Source organism: Oncorhynchus keta, chromosome 21 (genome assembly GCF_023373465.1).
Source record: "Oncorhynchus keta strain PuntledgeMale-10-30-2019 chromosome 21, Oket_V2, whole genome shotgun sequence".
NCBI lineage: Eukaryota > Metazoa > Chordata > Actinopteri > Salmoniformes > Salmonidae > Oncorhynchus > Oncorhynchus keta.
Window position 1 is genome coordinate 28,238,474 of NC_068441.1, and position 20,296 is coordinate 28,258,769.

The 20,296-nt window shown below is 42.4% G+C and overlaps 1 protein-coding gene across 1 annotated transcript in view; it reads right to left on the reverse strand.

The window, feature by feature from the left end:
- The window catches only part of LOC118400360 (SPRY domain-containing protein 3-like), an 82,635-nt gene that overhangs the window by 14,098 nt on the left and 48,241 nt on the right, over positions 1–20,296 (reverse strand). Inside the window, exon 6 of the mRNA XM_035797150.2 lies at positions 422–571. Within this exon, the coding sequence (XP_035653043.1) occupies positions 422–571 (150 nt within the window). The remainder of the gene's footprint in view (positions 1–421; positions 572–20,296) is intronic.

The following is a 20,296-nucleotide window of genomic DNA, read 5'->3' on the forward strand; positions in this document are numbered from 1 at the left end:
ACCCAGACTATTTTCATTGCCCCCCCACACACACACACTTTTACACTGCTGCTACTCTCTGTTATCATCTATGCATAGTCACTTTAATAACTCTACCTACATATTTAATAACTCTACCTCTACATATGACCTCAACTAACCGGTGCCCCCGCCCATGGACTCCCCCGTATATACTCTCGCTATTGTTATTTAACTGCAGCTCTTTAATTACTTGTTACTTTAATTCTTAACCGTATTTTTTAAAACTGCATTGTTGGTTAGTAATTAAGCATTTCACTGCAAGGTCTAAACCTGATGTATTTGGCGCATGTGACTAATAAAATTTGATGTCAGTGCTAGAGTTGGCTCCAATCTGGCCCCTGCATGCCCTGCTAGCACAGCATTTCTGCTGCTTACTTTCCTATATGATAAGGACACGTACCCTGCGTGCCAGTCCCAGGGCGATGGAGCACTTCTCTCCTGCATCAGTGATCTCCAGCTCATAGTAGTGGCAGCGTGTGTTGAGGGGTAGACGGGCCTGGGCCAAACCCACATCCACGATGCTTTTCCCTTTACCCATGTACTCCAACAACTGAGGGGCAGAAGGGTGGTATCACACAACACAATAAGGCAACTATCTATGAATAAATCAATATAAATTAAACTAATTGAAAACCCAATCTTGCACTTTCAGTACAATTTAACAGCATGAAGGATACAGGGCCAGGGACGTAGAGAAGAAGCACATTCTTCTCAGCACACAACTACCCTCAGGACAAGAATAACAGACAATTTATGATATGATTATGTCATATATTGACAATAACAACACACTGTTGGCTCAGCACAACAAAAGAAAACTTACATTTTGGCCTGCAGTCTATTCTCATTTAACCTGAGGAAGAAAGAAAAAATAACAAGGCATAGAACTGTGCTAATTACCTTCAACTAATGAAGGCAAACCCTCAAAACAGTTTTCAGTGTGAATGTATTCAGGGGTTGGGCGGTATCCAGATGTTCATAGCGTTCCTGTTCTTTAATGGGTTATACATATTACTGGCAGTGCACACAAGGGCTCTATTTATTTCCAATGTTTTTTGTTGTTGGCGATATTTAAAAAATGTTTACAAAGGCTAACAAATTACTAGTTAATTCCCATAGTGGATGCTAGCTAACAAGTGCAATCAAACAAACTAATTGCAAGGACAGACAACCCAGCTCCTATCTTAAAAGGCTACTCACAGTTGTGCTGCACACACAAAACTAATTTAGGCAGCAGGGATCCTGAAATCAGGAGTGGATTGATTGTCTCTGCTGTAACCAAGAAGCTTGATCATGCAAGCTAGCAACTTAGCTAGCAAGTTAGGGACAGTAAGACATTTACTGTAAGGGGGTTAGGGGGTGGCCCAAAACAGGGGAGGGTTGTCTAACTTTGTTTTGTTGCATAGGGGAGGGTAGAGTCCCCCCCACTGGTTTGCACTCGCTCTTTTGTAGGTTTTACTATATCATTTCTGCCATAGTAGCCAAATGTTCTTACCTGTTTGCATGGCCTCTTCTATATTAAGATGCTTTGGAAATTCCCTTATGCACTATGCTTTTCCACATGCTAACTTTGACTATACCACAGGTCAATATAGTCTACCAATCTAACTGTCTATCCTGCCCTCTATCCACCATTCACAGTGACAATATTGGTAGGTGGATGTCAAGATCTGCAATAGGCTAACTACCAATCACACCACACATAAAAGCATTCAAAGCTGCATAAAAGTTCAATATAATATCAAAACGAACAAATAGAAATAGCTGACAGGCAGTGGTGAGGCCAGGTGTATCATTGCGCATGAAAGAACTCAAAAAGCTCCTCTATTGATCTTGTTAAGGGACAATACAATTATCCTTCCTAGACTCGTCTATAACAAACACCACAATGCAATGAATAATTTAATTATTGTTTTCAAGTGAGTACACAATTCTCCTCTAGGCTGCAGTGAAAATGTCATTTGAATAACGGCACAAAAATGTTTCCTTCCATTTGGATCAATTGTGGCTGTATTCTCACTTCTGATAGTGAGATGCCTGTTGCATATTTTCATTCTACCAAATCGTCCTATAATAATGTGGCCACATGCTCCAGGCAGGCCAGTTATTTAGGAAAGCTTAACAACAACACAGAGTTGCACATGGGATAAACAATCGTACAGTCAACAACACAATAGAAAATATGTATACAGTGTGTGCAAATGAAGTAAGGAGGTAAGGCAATAAATAAGCCATAGTGGTGAAGTAATTACAATTTAGCAATTAACACTGGAGTGATAGATGTGCAGATGAGGATGTGCAAGTAGAAATACCGTTGTGCAAAAGAGCAGAAAAAAAACTAAAAACAAATATGGGGATGAGGTAGGTAATTGGGTGGATGGGCTATTTACAGATGGGTTGTGTACAGGTGCAGCGATCGGTAAGCTGCTCTGACAGCCAATGCTTGAAGTTAGTGAGGGAGATATGAGTCTCCAACTTCAGTGATTTTTGCAATTCGTTCCAGTCATTGGCAGCAGAGAACTGGAAGGAAAGGCAACCAAAGGAGGTGTTGGCTTTGGGGATGACCAGTGAAATATACCTGCTGGAGCACGTGCTACGGGTGGGTGTTGCTATGGTGACCAGTGAGCTGAGATAAGGTGGAGCTTTATCTAGCAAAGACTTGTAGATGACCTGGAGCCAGTGGGATTGGCTATGAATATGTAGCGAGGACCAGGTCGCAATGGTGGATAGTATATGGGGCTTTGGTGACAAAGTGATAACTATGATAGACTGCATCCCATTTGCTGAGTAGTATGTTGGAGGCTATTTTGTAAATGACATCGCCGAAGTCAATGATCGGTAGGAGAGTCAGTTTTACGAGGGTATGTTTGGCAGCATGAGTAAAGGAGGCCTTGTTTGCGAAATAGGAAGCCAATTCTAGATTTAATTTGGGATTGGAGATGCTTAATTTGAGTCTAGAAGGAGAGTTTACAGTCTAGCCAGACACCTAGGTATTAGTTGTCCACATATTCTAAGTCAGAACCGTCCAGAGTAGTGATGCTAGTCGGGCAGGCAGGTATGGGCAGCGATCGGTTTAAGAGCATGCATTTAGTTTTACTAGCGTTTAAGAGCAGTTGGAGGCCACTGAAGTATTGTATGGCATTGAGTATTGTATGGCATTGAAGCTCGTTTGGAGGTTTGTTAACACAGTGTCCAAAGAAGGGCCAGAGGTATACAGAATGGTGCCGTGACTATCCCAGTGCACATAGAAACTAACGCTTTAATATAGCCTAAATATTAATAATGAAACTTTATAATGTGTCATAAACACAACCAGTCACAATGTTGTAATCTGATTAGGCTACTTCAAGTCTCCTGTAGGCATGCGCACATTCATTCAAGATATAATTCCAGTATCCTCAAAATGGCATGACATTAACCGAGTTCCATCCAACCTTTTTATGGGGGTAAAGTATGTTTGATAAAAAATGTCACGACAAGCCTAATGGAAATAGCAAAATTTGTCGCTAAACTTTCCAAATGTCGACAAATCAAAATACGCTGGACAAGGTGGGATCTTTTTCTGTATAAAATAAATGGTGTGAAAAATGTGGTGGAAATGCTTTTATGCACAAATATTAATATAATAACCATCATATCGAAGTAAACTTGGAGTTATGTGATAATATGTTGTGTGGTCCTCCCACTGCAACTGTTAATTAGGCTACAGATTAAATGAATGACGATGAACTGCATAGGGTGGTAAAAGTGCCAGGAGATGAGTTTGATGCTCCTTTCAATAAGTAAATAGTCTTATTCTGGTGATATGATGATATAGTGCCGTGCGAAAGTATTCGGCCCCCTTGAACTTTGCGACCTTTTGCCACATTTCAGGCTTCAAACATAAAGATATAAAACTGTATTTTTTTATGAAGAATCAACAACAAGTGGGACACAATCATGAAGTGGAACGACATTTATTGGATATTTCAAACTTTTTTAACAAATCAAAACCTGAAAAATTGGGCGTGCAAAATTATTCAGCCCCTTTACTTTCAGTGCAGCAAACTCTCTCCAGAAGTTCAGTGAGGATCTCTGAATGATCCAATGTTGACCTAAATGACTAATGATGATAAATACAATCCACCTGTGTGTAATCAAGTCTCCATACTTCTACACTGACTCAACTCCAGCCACTTTAATAATGGGAATTGATGGGAAATGATGTCAAATATATCACTAGCCACTTTAAACAATGCTACCTAATATAATGTTACATACCCTACATTATTCATCGCATATGTATACGTATATACTGTACTCTATATCATCTACTGCATCCTTATGTAATACATGTATCACTAGCCACTTTAACTATGCCACTTTGTTTACATACTCATCTCATATGTATATACTGTACTCAATACCATCTACTGTATCTTGCCTATGCCACTCTGTACCATCACTCATTCATATATTTTTATGTACATATTCTTTATCCCCTTACACTTGTGTCTATAAGGTAGTAGTTTTGGTATTGTTAGCTAGATTACTTGTTGGTTATCACTGCATTGTCGGAACTAGAAGCACAAGCATTTCGCTACACTCACATTAACATCTGCTAACCATGTGTATGTGACAAATACATTTGATTTGATTGGTTCACGGTTATAAATATATATATATTCTAAAGCCTTTCCAATGCATTGATATACAAATTATTACATTCTACAATGTGATTATAATGTGGACTTGCCTGACTAAATAAAAATGGATGCATGGCGATTTTTCTGTAGTCTATGTGGCCAATGCAGGCACACATAATAAAACCATGAATAGTGGTAGAATTAATCTCACCATTTGAAGCCCACCATCGCTGTTATTATCATGAAAAAGCAACCAAAAACATTTCATTTTGTGATGGAAGGATTTGTATGGAAAGCCATGTTGAAGCCAGAATTAGATGATGTTGTCACCCTCATAATTAGCGAACATGAGTGCCACAGAACTGATGCTACAGGCGAAACCAAGATGAAACTTCAAACAGGAAATGAGCAAAATTTGAGGCGCTGTTTTCCATTTTCTCCTTATATGGCTGTGAATGTGCCCTGAACGAGCCTACACGTTCTGCCGTTTCCCCAAGGTGTCTGCAGCATTGTGAAGTGTTTGTAGGCATATCATTGGAAGATTGGCCATAAGAGACTACATTTACCAGGTGTCCGCCCGGTGTCCTTTGTCGAAATTGGTGCGCAATCTACAGCTGTAAGCATTCATCCATGTGATTCAGAGGAGAGAGGAGACTTCCACGAACGATATATCATCGAAGAGATATGTGAAAAACACCTTGAGGGTTGATTCTAAACAACGTTTACCATGTTTCAGTCGATATTATGGAGTTAATTTGGAAAAAATCATTTTCGTTTTTTTTTTGGTAGCCAAACGTGAGGAACAAAATGGAGCGATTTCTCCTACACAAAGAATCTTTCAGGAAAAACGGAATATTTGCTATCTAACTGAGTCTCCTCATTGAAAACATCCGAAGTTCTTCAAAGGTAAATTATTTTATTTGAATGCTTTTCTTGTTTTTGTGAAAATGTTGCCCGCTGAATGCTAACGCTAAATGCTACGCTAGCTATCAATACTGTTACACAAATGCTTGTTTTGCTATGGTTGAAAAGCACATTTTGACATTCTGAGATGACAGTGTTGTTAACAAAAGGCTAAGCTTGAGAGCTAGCATATTTATTTGATTTCATTTGCGATTTTCATGAATAGTTAACGTTGCGTTATGTGAATGAGCTTGAGGCTGTATTAACGATCCCGGATCCGGGATGGCTAGAATCAAGAGGTTTTAAGAAGCATTACATTTTTCAATCACATACATTTCGGGGGATTTGTGTGCGCATGAAAACTGTTTTCACCCCGTAACATAAGGGAGACACGAAATGTTACGTTACACTGCATTTCTGAGATCTTTATACAGAAAACTGTCCGACAGCTAGATCCAGGACTCTTACAGTGTTCAAGTTAAATGTCTAATTTAACTGATTAATGCTTAATATATCATATAAAGAAAACTTACACTGACAGAAATGCAGGGACAGAAAAGTAATATTTTATGTCACACGATTTTGGACAAATCTATCAAGATACCAACCATGAGGGTTTAAACATAGATTTAAAATAAATTTGTGAATTTTATTGAATAACTATGTTATCGTAACGTAATAATATATATATTTTAAATGGCAGATTATTATCAACAGCTGTAACAAGTTGTCCAGCGTAGGAAATCCTCACTGGTACCCTAGTTTATAGAAAGACCAATATGCATCTTCCTTTCGAACCAAAACCCACCACTGGAGTGCGCAGCAAAAGAGCTCTATTTTCATGTCATTAGACATGATGTTATGGGGCTATTTTGCTTCCACCGGTCCTGGGGCCCTTGTTAAGGTCAACGGCATCATGAATTTTAGCCAGTACCAGGACATTTTAGCCAAAAACCTAGTTTGCCTCTGCCAGGAGGCTGAAACTTGGCAGTAACAAGTTGATCCTCCAGCAAGAAAATAACCCCAAGCACACATCAAAATCCACAAACAAGGTTCATTGACCATAAAATCAACATTTTGCAAGGCCATCTCAGTCTCCGGACTTGAACTCCAATTGAAAACCTGTGGTTTGAATTGATGAGGGCAGTCCATAAGTGCAGACGACGGTTATCAAGTAACTGGAAAAATTCTGTATGGATGAATGGTCTAAGATCCCTTGTTCTCCAATCTCAGAAAACATTTTAGAAAAAGGCTCAGTGCCATTATCCTCGCAAGGCGAGCTATTGAAAGGTGTTGAAAACAGGGATGCCAATCATTTTGACCCCCATCTTTTTGAGAAAAAAATATGACTTGTGCAACAAAATCTATTTATCTGAGCAATTGTATTAATATAAAATAACAATTTCCCCAAAACGTTGGAGCATACAATAGAGATCAAAACAGTATTGTTACGTTTTTTTGGGGGATGGTATTGAAAATCATAGTGTGGGTATTTCAAAGTACCCCTGTATGCGGTATATACGGTACACCACCCAAGCCTAGAATGTACCATTTGTACCATGGACGAGTTTAGGTTACAACAGATCTCTCTGTGGTGCTTGTGAAACTATAGAATCAGGCAGACATGTACAGACACACACACACCCTCAGATAGGAATATTATACCAGTGGAGGTCGATGGGGCCATGGGCTCTTGAAGGCTTTTAGAGGCCAGGTCATGAGAGCAACAGACATGAGAATCGATTTGACTGTCTATTCAATTGAACAATTCCACTTGACTCCTCCTGTAGTGCTTTTTATACCCATTTATCATTGAGCCAATCCAAATGGAACAGGCCTAAGGCTACTGTGGCTCGCCAGGTAAAACTCTCTCAAGCATAACAAAATCTCTCTGATTGCAACCAGACTGGTGGGCCAGGAACAATCTGGCATGACTTGATCAGAATCTGTAGAGCTGACAGGAGCACATGTTCCTGTACCATGTTCCTGTACCATGTTCCTGTACACATGTTCCTGTACCATGTTCCTGTACACATGTTCCTGTACCATGTTCCTGTACCATGTTCCTGTACACATGTTCCTGTACACATGTTCCTGTACCATGTTCCTGTACCATGTTCCTGTACACATGTTCCTGTACCATGTTCCTGTACCATGTTCCTGTACACATGTTCCTGTACCATGTTCCTGTACCATGTTCCTGTACACATGTTCCTGTACACATGTTCCTGTACACATGTTCCTGTACACATGTTCCTGTACCATGTTCCTGTACACATGTTCCTGTACCATGTTCCTGTACACATGTTCCTGTACCATGTTCCTGTACCATGTTCCTGTACACATGTTCCTGTACACATGTTCCTGTACACATGTTCCTGTACACATGTTCCTGTACACATGTTCCTGTACCATGTTCCTGTACACATGTTCCTGTACCATGTTCCTGTACACATGTTCCTGTACCATGTTCCTGTACCATGTTCCTGTACACATGTTCCTGTACACATGTTCCTGTACCATGTTCCTGTACCATGTTCCTGTACACATGTTCCTGTACCATGTTCCTGTACCATGTTCCTGTACACATGTTCCTGTACCATGTTCCTGTACACATGTTCCTGTACCATGTTCCTGTACACATGTTCCTGTACACATGTTCCTGTACCATGTTCCTGTACCATGTTCCTGTACACATAAAATACATTTTAAAAAATGTTCCTGTACACATGTTCCTGTACCATGTTCCTGTACCATGTTCCTGTACACATGTTCCTGTACACATGTTCCTGTACCATGTTCCTGTACACATGTTCCTGTACACATGTTCCTCTACACATGTTCCTCTACACATGTTCCTGTACACATGTTCCTGTACCCATGTTCCTCTACACATGTTCCTGTACACATGTTCCTCTACACATGTTCCTATACACATGTTCCTCTACACATGTTCCTATACACATGTTCCTCTACACATGTTCCTGTACACATGTTCCTGTACACATGTTCCTGTACCATGTTCCTGTACACATGTTCCTCTACACATGTTCCTGTACACATGTTCCTGTACCATGTTCCTGTACACATGTTCCTGTACACATGTTCCTGTACACATGTTCCTGTACACATGTTCCTGTACCCATGTTCCTCTACACATGTTCCTGTACACATGTTCCTCTACACATGTTCCTATACACATGTTCCGGTACCATGTTCCTGTACACATGTTCCTATACACATGTTCCTCTACACATGTTCCTGTACCATGTTCCTGTACCCATGTTCCTGTACACATGTTCCTGTACTTTCCTCTAATTATAGAGTAGAGTACTATAATTGTCAATTGAGGAAAATGTTCTCAGGTTGGAGCTAATGTGACAAATGAAATGGTCGACAAGCAAATGTGGTGGCCAATTAGGATGTCCATAATGAACCATAACAGCTTACCAGTCCAGATGAGAAAACAGAGAAGCTAAGAGGTCAAAGGGAACTGAGGTACTCCTCTCTGCCATCTCATTGATAGAGTACAAATCAAGCACAAAAAACATTGATGGCCCGTTCATATCAATACAACTCAATGAGGTAGTCTATCTGATTCATGACCTCATTCCTCTACATTCAGCATTAATAACTGATCATTAATCCAACGTGACCTGGATCTGACTCTCTAGACATGCTTCATCTGCCAGAGAACCATGGTTCCCATCTTAAACAAATACAAAAACAGCCGTGACATGTTCTGCTTGTCTGTTGTGAAAGGATTAACGTACATGGTGTATGTGTCAGACTGCACTGTGTGTGACCCTTTCCCTCTGCCCTGATTAGCAAAGAGAATAGACAAGTACTGTAAATAAAGCGCATGGAAAAAATTATCGTTATTATTACTTTACCACAGTCTGTCAATGCCACTCTATTCCTTTTCCTTTCTGTAGAGCAATTACCGGCTTACCAGCCAACTCTATCAACCTTTCTATTTTGTCTTCCTATTCCTCCCTCCTTCACCTTGTCCTTCTGAACTTTGAAGAAAAAATAAAAATATAATATTGATGGATGTGAACTTGATCCTGATATTTCTTCCATGTAAATGTATTTCCTATATATCATGTCTGTGTTAGTGTTGCTTTCTGTCCCTCTCCTCACCCCAACCTGAGCTTGAACCAGGGACTCTCTGAACACATCGACACCCTCAAAGCATCGTTACCTATCGCTCCACAAAAGCCGCAGCCATTGTAGCGCAAGGGAAACAACTACTTCAAGGTCTTAGAGCAAGTGATATCACCGATTGAAACGCTACTAGCGCACACCGCTAACTAGCTAGCCATTTCACACAGGCTACTTCTTTGACGAACAAGTAGGGCTCATAGGTCTAATGACACCTTCCTAATGCGGAGTAATAGATGGTTTGTGTCTGTGGTCACGTTTAAAGGAGCTGGCCCTCCCTGTAGCAGTCAGAAGGATCCGGTGGGTGTGATGACAGATCGCTAAATCTCTCTCTCTCTGATCCTCAAGGTGTGTGTGTGTGTGTGTGTGTGAGTGTAGAGGAATGTTGGCAAGGTAAAGCACTTATTTTATTGAACTGCTCGCTGCCTCAGCAACAGGTGCAGTGAGAAGGCCGTGTTAATTTATCGATCTGTGACGTTTTGTCAGCAGAGGCAGCAGGGCTGACCTTGGTGAACTTTATGACATCGGACTCACCGCTTATAGCTGGTCTAACATTCAAGTGTAATTTCAATAGTTATTCCAATGCATATTTAAATTGCACCAACCACATATATAATAAAATTAAGAAGACTATGACCCTGATGAACCATCTGTCTTGCAGGGCACGTGCACATGCGTCTGACTTTCTTCTGGTAGACAGTTGATAGATTACATTTCTTGAGGGAAAACAACATTCCTGTTTAAACAACAACCAAAGATAACAGCAGTTTACAATCCTTGAGATGCCCCTGAGGTCATAGGCATCATGTCAGGTAGAATCATCTAGCGTTATAGATTGACTAAAAGATGCTGCAAAATAGTTGATGGGAAAATTGTGCCAGGCCCAGTTCAAAATTGTGACATACATGTGTTGGACAAAGTTTATAACAGAGTCTGAGTTTACCTATGGCAATGCAGAGTGGAATCTCATTTTGCTCATCTTCCATGTTCTCATAAATATGTGAGTTCCCATAAATACTGTCTTTTAGCACGTCGTCTTGACAGATCACTCCGGTCCGTATTGAACAACCAGTCATTACCAGAGCAAATAAGGTCCTTTTGAGGGCAGATGTGGGGTTGGAGGTAGGGCTGAGTCGGTGACCGTATTACTGCCACACCAGTAGTCATGACCGCAGTTAAATTAAACGTGACTGTTGAGTCACGGTTATCTCCTCTTATGCACTCTGGACATGCGTTGGCAGTATCCAACTCGCTAATGATCATCAGGTTGCTCAAGGCCTGCTACTCAGGGCTCTACTGTCCCTCTAACCACACTGACATCAATGCAAATGCAATCTAAAATCACAACAAACATTTATCATCAAAACAGTCTCAAGACGTTCAATCTCACCTCACTGTAATAGATCAATTGAAGAAGGGTTGAAACTGAGTGGAAAACATGATCGTTCTGGATGTTGTTTCAAAGCCAAACACAAGCAAATGGACAGTGCTTTGAAGGTGACGATTAATTCAAAACCCTTCACTGTCAGGACACAACTCGCCCAATGTTCCGTTCACGTGGTCTCCAGCTGCTGACCCGGGACCTCAAACATCGCTTCTCCACAGCTCCCATCCTGATTCATCTTGACCCATCTTGTCAGTTCCTGGTGGAGGCCGATGCTTCAGATGTCGGAGTGGGAGCTGTCCTGCCCCAGCGTTCTGCCCTTGACCTCAAGCTAGATCCCTGCGCCTTCTTCTCCCATCGCCTCAATGCCACGGAAAGGAACTACGACGTGGGGGAATCGTGAGCTTCTGGCGGTGAAGATGGTGTTGGAGGAATGGAGGCACTGGCTGGAGGGGGCAGAACATCAGTTCATCGTGTGGACTGACCACAAGTACCTGGAGTATCTCCCCACCGCCAAGCGCCTCAACTCCAGGCAAGCCAAATGTGCCCTGCTGTTCAAACGGTTCAACTTCTCCCTCTCATACCAGCCGGGATCTAAGAGTGTCAAGCCGGATGCACTGTCCCGCTGCTATAGCCCCACGATTACTACCATTTAAAAAAAAAATGTATTTAACCTTTATTTAACCAGATAAGCTAGTTGAGAACAAGTTCTCATTTGCAACTGCGACCTGGCCAAGATAAAGCATAGCAGTTCGACACATACAACAACACAGAGTTATACATGGAATGAACAAAACATACAGTCAATAATACAGTAGAAAAAAAGTCCATATACAGTTAGTGCAAATTAGGTCAAATAAGGGAGTTAAGGCAATAAATAGGCCGTGGTGGCGAAGTAATTACAATATGGCAATTAAACACTGGAATGGTATATGTGCAAAAGATGGATGTGCAAGTAGAGATACTGTGGTGCAAAAGGAGAAAAATAAATAAATTCAGTATGGGGATGAGGTCGATAGATGGGCTGTATACAGATGGGCTATGAACAGGTGCAGTGATCTGTGAGCTGCTCTGACAGCTGGTTCTTAAAGCTAGTGAGGGAGATGGGAATCTCCACCTTCAGTGATTTTTGCAGTTCGTTCCAGTCAGTGGCAGCAGAGAACTGGAAGGAAAGGCGACCAAAGGAGGAATTGGCTTTGGGGGTGACCAGTGAGATATACCTGCTGGAGCGCGTGCTACGAGTGGGTGCTGCTATGGTGACCAGTGAGCTGAGATAGGGCGGGGCTTTACTGAGCAGAGACTTGTAGATAACCTGTAGCCAGTGGGTTTGGCGACAGGTATGAAGCGAGGGCCAGCGAACGAGAGCGTATAGGTCGCAGTGGTGAGTAGTGTATGGGGCTTTGGTGGCAAAACGGATGGCACTGTGATAGACTACATCCAGTTTGCTGAGTGTTGGAGGCTATTTTATAGATGACATCGCCGAAGTCAAGGATCGGTAGAATGGTCAGTTTTACGAGGGTATGTTTGGCAGCATGAGTGAAGGAAGCTTTGTTGCGAAATAGGAAGCCGATTCTAGATTTAATTTTTGATTGGAGATGCTTAATGTGAGTCTGGAAGGAGAGTTTACAGGCTAACCTGACACCTAGGTATTTGTAGTTATCCACATATTCTAAGTCAGAGCCGTCCAGAGTAGTGATGCTGGATGGGCGGGCAGGTGCGGGCAATGATCGGTTGAATAGCATGCATTTAGTTTTATTTGCGTTTAAGAGCAGTTGGAGGCCACGGAAGGAGAATTGAAGCTCGTCTGGAGGTTAGTTAACACAGTGTCCAAAGAAGGGCCAGAAGTATACAGAATGGTGTCGTCTGCGTAGAGGTGGATCAGAGAATCACCAGCAGCAAGAGCGACATCATTGATGTATACAGAGAAGAGAGTCGCCCCGGGAATTTAACAACAGTTCCTCCGATTTGACACACTGAACTCTATCAGATAAGTAGTTGGTGAACCAGGTGAGGCAATCATTTGAGAAACCAAAGCTGTTGAGTCTGCCAATAAGAATGTGGTGATTGACAGAGTCGAATGCCTTGGCCAGGTCAATGAATACAGCTGCACAGTACTGTCTCTTATCGATGGCGGTTATGATATCGTTAAGGACCTTGAGGGTGGCTGAGGTGCACCCATGACCATCTCGGAAACCAGATTACATAGCGGAGAAGGTACGATGTGATTAAAAAAATGGTCAGTAATCTGTTTGTTTCGAAGACCTTAGAGATGCAGAGTAGGATAGATATAGGTCTGTAGCAGTTTGGATCTAGAGTGTCTCGCCCTTTGAAGAGGGGGATGACCGCGGCAGCTTTCCAATCTTTGGGAATCTCAGACGATACGAAAGACGTTGAACAGGCTAGTAATCGGGGTTGCAACAATTTCGGCAGATACTTTTAGAAAGAGAAGGTCTAGATTGTCTAGCCCGGCTGATTTGTATGGGTCCAGATTTTGCAGCTCTTTCAGAACATCGGCTATCTGGATATGGGTGGAGGAGAAATGGTGGGGGCTTGGGTGGGATGCTGTGGAGGGTGCCAGGTAGGGGTAGCTAGGTGGAAAGCATGGCCAGCTGTAGAAAAATGCTTATTGAAATTCTCAATTATAGTGGATTTGTCGGTTGTAACAGTGTTTCCTAGCCTCAGAGCAGTGGGTAACTGGGAGGAGGTGCTCTTATTCTCCATGGACTTTACAGTGTCCCAGAACTTTTTTGAGTTTGTACTGCAGGATGCACATTTCTGTTTAAAAAAGCTAGCCTTAGCTTTCCTAACTGCCTGTGTATATTTGTTCAACTTCCCTGAAAGTTACATATCACGGGGGCTATTCGATGCTAATGCAGAACGCCACAGGATGTTTTTGTGCTGGTCAAGGGCAGACAGGTCTGGAGTGAACCAAGGGCTATATCTATTCCTGGTTCTACATTTCTTGAACGAGGCATGCCTATATAAGATGGTGAGGAAGGCACTTTTAAAGAATAACCAGGCATCCTCTACTGTTGGGATGAGGTTCATGTCATTCCAGGATACCCCGGCCAGGTCAATTAGAAAGGCCTGCTCGCAGAAGTGTTTTAGGGAGCGTTTGACAGTGATGAGGGGTGGTCGTTTGCTCGCAGACCCATTACGGATGCAGTGATCGCTGAGATCCTGGTTGAAAACAGCAGAGGTGTATTTGGAGGGTGAGTTAGTTAGGATGATATCTATGAGGGTGCCCCCGTTTACAGATTTGGGGTTATATCTGGTAGGTTCATTGATAAATTGTGTGAGATTGAGGGCATCAAGCTTAGATTGAAGGATGGCCGGGGTGTTAAGCATGTCCCAGTTTAGGTCACCTAGCAGCACGAGCTCAGAAGATAGATGGGGAGCAATCAATTCACATATGGTGTCGAGGGCACAGCTGGGGGCAGAGGGTGGTCTATAGCAAGCGGCAACGGTGAGAGACTTGTTTCTGGAAAGGTTAAGTTTTAGAAGTAGAAGCTCAAATTGTTTGGGTACAGACCTGGATACTAAGACAGAACTCTGCAGGTTATCTTTGCAGTAAATTGCAACACCGCCCCCTTTGGCAGTTCTATCTTGTCTGAAAATGTTATAGTTAGGAATGGAAATTTCAAGGTTTTTGGTGGTCTTCCTAAGCCAGGATTCAGACACGGATCGGACATCCGGATTGGTGGAGTGTGCTAGGGCAGTGAATAAAACACACTTAGGGAGGAGGCTTCTAATGTTAACATGCATGAAACCAAGGCTTTTACGGTTGCAGAAGTCAACAAATGAGAGAGCCTGAGGGATGGGAATGGAGGTTGACACTGCAGGACCTGGATTAACCTCTACATCACCAGAGGAACAGAGGAGGAGTAGGATAAGGGTACGGCTAAAGGCTAACAGAACTGGATGCCTAGTACGTTCAGAACAGAGAGTAAAAGGAGCAGATTTCTGGGCACGGTAGAATATATTCAAGGCATAATGTACAGACAAAGGTATAGTAGGATGTGAATACAGTGGGGGTAAACCTGTGCATATAGTGAAAATGAAAGAGATATTGTCTCTAGAAATAGCATTTAAACCAGGTGATGTCACTGCGTGTGTGGGAGATGGAACTAAATTGTTAGCCGAGGCATGTTGAGTGCTAGAGGTTGCTGAAATAAAACAATAGTTACAAACCAGAACAGCAATCGACACGGCATTGTGATGTTAGGGAAAGGCATGCGTAGCCGGGTGATCATACAAGTCCAGTGCGTGGCTTCAGGCAGCTAGCGGCACGGGACTAGCAGGCTAACAGAAAGGCCTTAGAGGGATGACACGACGGAGGAAAGTCTGTTGTGGCCCCTTCGTGCAGTTACATCAGCGGACGGACCAGCAGGGCTCCGTGTGGTAAACCAGGCCAATTGGTAAAATATGTTTAGTGGCCGAAGAAATATGTCCGAAGGGCCTCTTAAGCCAGCAGTCCAATGTACTTTAGATAGCTAGCAGGCTGTGCGTTCAGGGGTCGTTAGCTGCTATAATTCCAGGTGAGGAGAAGAAAACAAAACGGTACAGAGTCAATGTCAATGTGCAGGAGCATTGGTGTCGAGGTAATTGAGGTAATATGTACATGTAGCTGTAAAACATTTCGAGAATCTGAAGACCCATGCCAAATCTTTTCAGCCTCCTGAGGGGGAATAAGTTTTGTCGTGCCCTCTTCACGACTGTCTTGGTGTACTTGGACCATGTTAGTGTGTTGGTGATGTGGACGCCAAGGAACTTAAAGCTCTCAACCTGATCCACTGCAGCCCCGTCGATGAGAATGGGGGCGTGCTCGGTCCTCATTTTCCTGTAGTCCACAATCATCTCCTTTGTCTTGATCATGTTGAGGGAGAGGTTGTTGTCCTGGCACCACACGGCCAGGTCTCTGACCTCTGCCCTGTTCATAGTTGTCAGTGATCAGGCTTACTGTTGTAAGGCTCACTGTTGTGTCATCAGCAAACTTAATGATGGTGTTGGAGTCGTGTCTGGCCGTGCAGTCATGAGTGAACCGGGAGTATAGGAGGGGGCTGAGGACGCACCCCTGAGGGGCCCCCATGTTGAGGATCAGCGTGGCGGATGTGTTGTTACCTACCCTTACCTCCTGGGGGCGGCCCATCAGGAAGTCCAGGATCCAGTTGCAGAGGGAGGCGTTTAGTCCCAGGGTCCTTAGCTTAGTGATGAGCTTTGAGGGGACTATGGTGTTGAACACTGAGGTGTAGTCAATGAATAGCATTCTCACATAGGTGTTCCTTTTGTCCAGGTGTGAAAGGGCAGTGTGGAGTGCAATAGAGATTCCATCATCTGTGGATCTGTTGGTGCGGTATGTAAATTGGAGTGGGTCAGGGTTTCTGGGATAATGGTGTTGATGTGAGCCATGACCAGCCTTTCAAAGCACTTCATGGCTACAGACGTGAGTGCTACGGGTCGGTAGTCATTTAGGCAGATTACCTTAGTCTTCTTGGGCACATGGACTATGATGGTCTGCTTGAAACATGTTGGTATTACAGACTCGGACAGGGAGAGGTTGAAAATGTCAGTGAAGACACTTGCCAGTAGGTCAGCACATGCTCGGAGTACACGCCCTGTTAATCCGTCTGGCCCTGCAGCCTTGTGAATGTTGACCTGTTTGAAGGTCTTACTCACATCGGCTGCGATGATTACACAGTTGTCCGGAACAGCTAATGCTCTCATGCATGTTTCAGTGTTACTTGGCTTGAAGTGAGCATAGACGTTATTTAGCTTGTCTGGTAGGCTCGTGTCAAAGGGCAGCTCTCGGTTGTGCTTTCCTTTGTAGTCTGTAATAGTTTGCAAGTCCTGCTACATCTGACGAGCATCGGAGCTGGTGTAGTACGATTTGATCTTAGTCCTGCATTGACACTTTGCCTGTTTGGTGGTTCGTTGGAGGGCATAGCAGGATTTCTTATAAGCTTCCGGGTTAGAGCCCCGCTCCTTGAAAGTGGCACCTCTACCCTTTTGCTCAGTGTGAATGTTACCTGTAAGCCATGGCTTCTGGTTGGGGTATGTACGTACAGTCACTGTGGGGACGACATCCTCGATGCAGTTATTGATGAAGCCAGTGACTGATGTGGTGTAATTCTCAATTCTATTGGAAGAATCCCGGAACATATTCCAGTTTGTGCTAGCAAAGCAGTCCTGTAGTTTAGCATCTGCTTCATCTGACCCCTTTTTTATAGAACGAGTCACTGGTGCTTCCTGCTTTAATATTTGCTTGTAAGTAGGAATCAGGAGGATAGAATTATGGTCAGATTTGCCAGGGCGAGGGAGAGATATGTACACGCCTCTGTGTGTAGAGTAAAGGTGGTCTAGAATTTTTTTCTCCTCTGGTGCACATTCAACATGCTGATAGAAATTCGGTAAAAACAATTTAAGTTTCCCTGCATTAAAGTCTCCGGCCACTAGGAGCGCCGCCTCTGGATGAGCATTTTCCTGTTTCCTTATGGAGGTATACAGCTCACTGAGTGCGGTTTTAGTGCCAGCATTGGTCTATGGTGGTATGTAGACAGCTACGAAAAATACAGATGAAAACTCTCTGTAGATAGTGTGGTCTACAGCTTATCATGAGATACTCTACCTCAGGTGAGCAAAACCTCAATACTTCCATAGATATTATGCACCAGCTGTTGTTCACATTTATGCATAGGCCCCTGCCCATTTCTTACCTGAGGCTGCTGTTTTGTTGATGGAGTGTATAACCCGCCAGCTATATGTGGTTAAAGTCGTCATTCAGCCACTACTCGGTGAAACATAAGGTATTGCAGTTTTTAATGTTCCGTTGGTAGGATATACGTGCTTTCAGCTCATCCCATTTATTTTCCAGTGATTGAACATTAGCTAGCAGGACAGAAGGCACGGGCAGAATAGCCACTCGTCGCCTGATCCTCACAAGGCACCCTGACATTTTTCAACAAAATCTCAGTTTCCTTCTCCAGTGAATCACGGGGATCTGGGCCTGGTCGGGTGTCTGTAGTAGTGCATCCCTCCAGTCTGACTCATTGAAGAACTCTTCGTCCAGTTTGAGGTGAGCATTTGCAGCTCTGATGTCCAGAAGCTCTTTTCGGACATAAGGGACGGTAGCAGCAACATCAGACGGATGCCCTACCCTCCGGCGCCATCGTAATCCAATTCCTAACTCCAACAGTGCAGTAGTACCTAACAATTCACAGCAACACACACACAAATGTAAAAGTCAAATAATGGAATTATGAACTATGTAAATATTAGGATGAGCAATGTCGGAGTGGCATGGGGTATATACATTTTAAATGAGTAAAACAGTATGTTTTAGACAAAGTGCCAAATGTTGGGCCTAAAGTAATTTATAAGAGATCATGCAAAATATGTTCTCAGGATTCTTTTGTTGAAGATATAAAACATTTATGTTGGTCTGATAATGTATGAGGAAGTGAATCCAGATGCAGCACTTGAAGTATTTGTAAAATTATTCATGACAATTGTTGCCAAGTACACACCTGTTAAGAAACTGTAAGAACTGTTAGAGGCCCCTGGATTGATGATGAATTGTATGGTTCAAATAAATTATGCAAAAGAGGTGGCAAACAAGCTCAACTGATTGGTTGACAATGTAAATTGAGAAATGTGACTAAACTTAACAAAAATAAAAATACTTTAGAGTACCTTAAATCATATCATGGGCAGAAAACACAATTCATCTCCATCATTCATGGATCATTTATAACAAAACCTTTTAATATTGCCAATCTTTTCAATTACTATTTCTGAGAAGTGAAATGATAACATTGAACCATCATATTTTTGTATGAAAGATCTAATAATGAAAGAAGGATTACTGTTTTGAATTTGGTCAAGTTCGTGTGGGAGAGGTGTAAAACCTATTGTTATCCATCAATAATGATAAGCCATCAGGTATAGACAACCTTGATGGGAAACTACTGAGAATGGTAGCAGACTGTATTGCTACCCCTATTTGCTATATCTTTAACCAAAGCCTAAAGGAGGGCGTGTGTCCACCGGTGAGGAAGAAAGGTAAAGTAATTCTGCCTAAAAATAGTAAAGCATCCTTTGCTGGCTCCAACATCCGCCCTATCAGTTTACTGCCCTTTCTTAGTAAACTGATGGTTGGATTATGTTTGACTAAATACAATGCTATTTTTCAGAAAATAAGTCAAGTACTGACTTTCAGCATGCATATATAGAGAAGGGCACTCAACTTGTACTGCACTGACTCAGATGACGGATGATTCGTTAAAATAAATGGATAATAAGATGATAGTTGGAGCTGTATTGTTAGATTTCAGTGCAGCCTTCGATGTTATTGATCATAAATGATCACTTGCTATTGCTTTACATAACCTGCTATCACATGGTTGGAGAGTTATTTATCCAATAGAACCCAGAGAGCGTTCTTCAAATGGAAGCTTCTCTAACATCAGATATGTACAGTGCGGTGTCCCTCAAGACAGTTGCCTTGGGCCATTACTTCTCTATTTTTACAAATGATTTGCCATTGGTCATACACAAAGCTAGAATGACTATGTATGCAGATGAGTCCACACTCTACATGTCAGCACCCAAAGCCGGTGAGCTCACTGAAATTCTAAATAAGGAGTTACAGTCAGTATCAGAATGGGTGATGAAAAATCAATACATCTAAAACTAAAAGCCTTGTATTTGGTTCAAAACATTCTCTAAGACCTAAACCTCAACTGGAGTACATCAAGGGTGTGACTATTGAGCAAATTGAGGAAGCTAAACTAGGTATAACATTAGATTTTCATTTATCGTCAGCAAGTCATATTGACACAGTTGTTGTGAAGATGTGTCTCTTATAAAAGGATGTTCCTTAAAAAACAATAAAAGAAAAGTGGGGACTGAGGGGACACACGCAAACACCCACAATTTTTTTGGTTGCATAGTTTGTATATCATTCAGTATTTTGTCTTGTGTTTTTTTGTGGACCCCCAGGAAGAGTGGCTGCTGCTTCTGCAAAAGCTAAATGGGGACCCAAATAAATGGTTAATATCAACCTACTGGCCTCAATAGCAGATTTTACTGCTTTTAACTGAATGGCTAATAGAGCTGTAGATACAGTGCCTTGCGAAAGTATTAGGCCCCCTTGAACTTTGCGACCTTTTGCCACATTTCAGGCATCAAACATAAATATATA